Below are 5,757 nucleotides of genomic sequence, written 5' to 3'. Positions count from 1 at the left end.
GTTAAAGACGGCCCTGCATCTATTTACCTAGTCTAGGGGGTTTACCCCACGTAAGTTTTTAAATTACCAAAATCGGCATTACCGACATACTAGGCGACATACATTTTAGTTAAACAACAACAGATGATGCGACGACGGTTCTAATTACCGGCGGAATTCCCCACTAGTTATAGCGTATACAGGTAGGTGACTGTAGGTGACCTACCATCTACCATGTGATGCATTAGACCTATTACTATCTATGCCTACTACCCTAGACAATCGTGTAGAAACTGCAAAAATAAATACCTATCCTGTATAGGTACTGTTTCTGCTCTTATTACACTAACTACTTTTTAACTTTTTTTGTTAAATAAAACAAAAGTCAAGAAGAACTTNCATTAATACATTTCATTCTTTTTTTATTTAAAAATCCTGTAAACATTCAATTTATGTCAACGAATCCAATGTAAAATGTGCACAGCGCAACTAAAAGCGAGCAAAGCACGAAAGCGGTCGGAGGTGGACGAAGTTTCCGTTTAAAGGATAGTTTTCCGGGTGGCTATTACAAGCGGTTTTCTATAACGCTGCAAAATCGATGGTAGTTCGTTCTAGCTATACGCGAAAGATATTACTGTTTTTATTCCGTGTAATTTTCATGACCAATACAGAGCGGTTCCCAATAAAGTACTGTAATATGCATATTACAAACTATTATCTGATGTTAGGAGAAACATGAAATGAAACTTAATTATTTATTGCAATTATAATTAATTAGTGTGAATTATCTGACAAGTGAAAATTGAGGGAATTATTAAAGGTAGGCAGCCTACACCTACGAGCCGCCATTGATTTATTCTACATAATTCCTGTACTTTTGATTATTTAATGTTTGTACAAGAAAGTTAAAAATGTTTATTCTTGTTCTTTTGCATATTTTACAATTTGTTATTCATATATTAGATCCATGATACATACAGCATTCTGGTCATGTGAAGCGACCCGGTATGAGAATTCACATCAAATAAATTCACCGTTTTCTAGGATTGTATCAATGAATGCCAGTAGAATGTGTGGAGCGCAAAGACGCAACGTAAGTCGGCTTTGCGTCGATATAACCAGTGTTGTTCTATAACGCAACGTAGTCCGAGTTAGAACGTCGGGACAGATTTTTGCCGCAGTTAACTGCTCGTGCTCTGTGAAAGAATGTGCCACTGCGATGCCGTTGCTGCTTGTCGTCGCCGTCACATTCCTTTCTCGAGGTTGCGGCAACTCGATTGGTTATCGTACGTGACGTCATCGGTGGGTCGTTCGAGATGACAATGTGGTATGCAACATGGCCGTGTAGATCGTGGTGTTTGAGTGCGCGACGACAGTTGCTTATATTTTGCATGGATTAAGTGATTGATTATGCCAAAACGACGAAATGGTGAGATACCCCTGCCCGAAGGCTGGGATTTTGCAAGGGATTACGACGGCAAAGTGTATTTTATAGATCATAATACGAAAAAAACTACTTGGATTGACCCTAGAGACAGGTAAAGAGAAATATACATGTATACGCATTCCACAACTTATTTATGGTATTTTTTTTCTGATTTACCAAGTGTCTGGTAGATATGGATTCATAGTTGTACTGCATATTTCGTTAATCCGCTTAAAAAGTCCTTCCGTAACGTGAAAATCTCCTAGTTGTGTATGTAAAATTCTTAACGTACATACATACCTATGTATATGCGGATGTTTTATATGTACGTACATATGTAATATAATATTAAGCAGTTGGTATGTAGGCTATGTAGACAGCGACAGTCTATTATTTGTTTTCATCTTGCAAATAAAAAGTACTGTAGTAGGTACGTACACCTACACTGCTATACATACCGTAGGAATTTATTCATTTTTTAATAATGAAATAAACATATAGGTAATATTTAGATGCCTAATCCGTTTGTTAAATANACCATACGAAGTCAAAATCCCCATTGACAAACCATATCCAGTCGAAGTACCAAAGCCTGTGCCTTATCACGTAAAAGTACCAGTACCACAGCCGTACGAAGTTGAAAAGAAGGTACCAGTCGAGATTGAAAAACCAGTACCAGTGCCAGTTCATGTACCAGTCGAGAGGCCCGTGCCCATCGTGAAAGAAGTACCATATGCGGTAGAAAAAGAAATACCTTATCCAGTCAAAGTACCTGTGCACGTTCCTGTTAAGATTCCAGAACATCACCACCATCATCATTACTAACCAACGTTCTAGTACCTACTCTAGTTATATTATTATGTAAATAAATAAATTTATTGTTGCCGGTTGCCGAAGATTCGACGTATCTGTCTGAATGTAGAAATAATAAATAAATAAAGAAAACGAGTCAGACAAATACAAAGATCGGATGCGACCGCGCATAGTGAAAGCCTTGCTGTGTTACCTGCACGACTATTACATACACCTAATTATTTCCTCGATATTAAATTGCTTTATGTGCAGTATTACGTATTAAGAGAGTTACTGTGTGTTAATTTTGTCTATTTTGTAATAAATTATCTTTAAAAATAAACTGCAGCTAGTTTGACTTCTGTACTTACCTAGGAGAGCTATTTTTAATCAATCAATTAGAAAGCTAATTTAACAGGTAGATTTTCGATTCCGTACCGGCTAGCAGCTTTGCGATCTCTATCTCAAAACTGCTAACAACGAACCATCATCATCCGCGAAAGTGAAAGTTTTTTGTGTCTTCTGTCTGTCTGTCTGTTTGTCTGTGTGTAGCTTCTATTGGTTTCCTAATTGCGTCGACAATGTGCAATTAAAATCAAGAAAACGGAACATATGTCAAGCGTGGTGAATAGTGCCTGTAGTTTTTAACAGACCAGTTCTGGTCGAGAGTCCTTTTTACATAACTGTCTTCCTTTTACATAAACGTTTGTCTATTAATTACACACATATGCGTGTGAAGGAATTAGGAAATAATTATTAAGGCATTTCGAACAAATTATATCGCATACGTATAAGTAGCTAGCAGTTACATACTCACTACATTTCTAATTAATTTTACTATTTACGTAACTTGTTACAACATATGCAATACGTAGATTTATTCGAATGTGCATGTACATGCAACTAATAAGTTTAAATCGAGTGAATTGAAACACAAAATGATGAAGAGACGGCAGACCTTGATATGTCAGGTTCACTTGCAATCTGTGTTATTAAGGAAGGAGTTTGACTCTTTTTTTTATTACTTTGCCCGGGAACGTTATGCAAGGCGATGGTAGAGCAAAGAGGTGATTGTTTTGGCCTATTTTTTACGAGTTATTAAACTAAAGCAAACAAGCGACCTTTAGTTGTAATAACTATGAGTTAGAAAGCAAAATTGTTGCTTCGGTTAGCCAAATATGGAATGGATATGGATATATGAACACAATATATTTCTTCGAACCATTTTCGGTACGAAAGACCAATTAAGTGATAAAATATGTCCTTTTACGATTTCCAAAATTGACAATCGTAAATAGAAAAGTAAACAATGGAATGCAATGTTTTAGAAGTTATTTTGCTGTATAGTTCGAGAAATGCAAAAAAAAAGTAAAAAGAATCATACAAATAAACGTTGAGAATGTGTAAAATATTAAATTCGTTTTGATAATTATAAATTACGTATGCACAATCATCTAACAATAACTAACTGTTATCGAAATTAGCATACAATATGGACCTATCTCTGAATACCCAGAGGGGAGGTTGTTTAGGTACGATATCCAATGACTCGTGTAACCCTCGGGTAACAAAAGAATAGATTACGAGGGATTACATTATAAAGCACGTGCTATTATCTTGTTTATGATTCTACATCTCTACACACATTTAATAATTTCAACAACAATCCCACATAAGCCAAAATTAGCTACACAAATTTTGATTAACATGATGTTCTTATTTAAATAAACTAATTGTTTACGCCCTGTAAACGTATATTTCATGTCTCAACACCCTGTAGACATTTTTATGTCCTAGGTTACTTTAAACCTATTTATTGTCACTTGCTAAAGTTATACACCGAACGGCAGTTTTGTTTTAAGTCCTCCGAAAGTTGCATTTATTCCAGACAATTATAAATATTGTTTACGCCCTGTAAACGTATATTTCATGTCTCAACACCCTGTAGACATCTTTATGTTCTAGGTTACTTTAAACCTATTTATTGTCACTTGCTAAAGTTATACACCGAACGGTATGGCCATAAATGTAACAGCGGGAGGTCATCCGAAGGCAAGTGGTTGTGCCCCTTTTTGTAGATATTTCTATTTAGGTACCTAGATTTAAGTTCTGTATTATTCGAAGAGTGTGATTTGACACCCCGACAAGACAACCTCGAATTCTCTGTAGTCTAGTGTAGTTTTCGTTAATAAAGTAATTATTTGTTAAGTTCACTCTGCCGACTTTTATTCCGACATTCATCAACGCAAAAACAAATTATTCACCGTTCTTCTTATAATATCTTGGTCAAACTTGTCCAAGTCAGTTTTAGGACGTAGGTGTCTTATTATATTTGGGTTTCATATCTCTAACTACTTGAAATGAACTGTACTGGGAATTTGGTACTTTTTTTGTTGTTAGTATAATTGCCAATGGATAACAATTGAGAAAAATATAAGTTACAAATATTTGATGAACTTCCATCACAGTTTCAGAAATTAAAATAATTACCATATTCGTAGAAATGCACTATTGTGTGTTAATAAACATGCTTATATTGCTGACATATACTTTGCAAAAAAATAATGATTAACCTGATTGAAATGAGAGTTCGAAATTCTCATAAATAAAAAAGAAATAATAGTTATAACAAGAATATATTATAGAATAACTAGGGTTACTGAAATTATTAACGTTTAACTAACAAGGGTCCCAACAAAATAATAAAGTATTACTTTTAATATCAATAATATACAAAGGTATAAAGGTATACAATACACTTTATTTGATTTTTTTTAAAACAAGTTTAACTACTAACAGTAGATTTATTAATTAATTTATGGAAGTAGTTTCATAATGATTAAGGGTAATACTTACTTTGTAACTATTTGTGATAGTGATATCCCATACGTATTAGATTAAAATTTTGTAACTACAAGCAGACAATTATAGACAATTAATGAATAACGGAGAAGAGAAATCGTAATGGGTATTTAAATGTCTATCGATTTGTAATTATGTAAATAGATCAACGATCAACAGAAATTATCACATTAAATTGTAATATACAAAATAAAAGGTCATCCTAATAAATACAAAATGAACCTAGGAACCAGTCGATATTAATCTATTCCTGAAAAATCCAAGTTAGAACTTTGGTCTCGTTGTGTGTTCTGATGTGAGGTGGTTAAATAATAGAATGCGGAATAAACGATAACAAACTTTAATAAAACAGGAACGAAAAATGAAGACTAGGAATAAGAGTGTAGAATGGTGAAATTGAAATTAGGAAGGATTGAGAAGAGATTGTAAAAAGGGTTATAAAGAGGAGTTAGAAATAAGTTAATTAAAGTAGGGAACCAATAAGATACTAGTAAAATCTGGAAATGTAGTTTAGAAGAAATACTGAGAAGTTAAGTTTGAACCCAAATCACCGAAGAAACTGACCATAAAACTGCAATTAGGAAAAGTAAGGATTATAGACGTCATGCAGTTAGTATACAGAGTTGAATTGTTAAAAGGGATGATAGGAAAGTACGTAGGCAATTAAATAGTCGTTTAGCTGAAGAATAGGTATAGAG

General features: G+C 34.0%; 1 protein-coding gene across 1 annotated transcript in view; it reads left to right on the top strand.

Moving 5' to 3' along the window:
- The first annotated feature begins 852 nt into the window (after positions 1-852).
- The window catches only part of LOC108745136 (protein kibra), a 45,887-nt gene continuing 40,982 nt past the window's right edge, over positions 853-5,757 (top strand). The window contains exon 1 of the mRNA XM_025975732.1: positions 853-1,517. Coding sequence (XP_025831517.1) covers positions 1,390-1,517 — 128 coding nt within the window. The 5' untranslated portion in view covers positions 853-1,389. The remainder of the gene's footprint in view (positions 1,518-5,757) is intronic.

The sequence above is a fragment of the Agrilus planipennis genome, unplaced genomic scaffold, assembly GCF_000699045.2.
Source record: "Agrilus planipennis isolate EAB-ADULT unplaced genomic scaffold, Apla_2.0 scaffold37, whole genome shotgun sequence".
Lineage (NCBI taxonomy): Eukaryota > Metazoa > Arthropoda > Insecta > Coleoptera > Buprestidae > Agrilus > Agrilus planipennis.
This window is presented reverse-complemented; position numbering and strand designations above follow the sequence as displayed.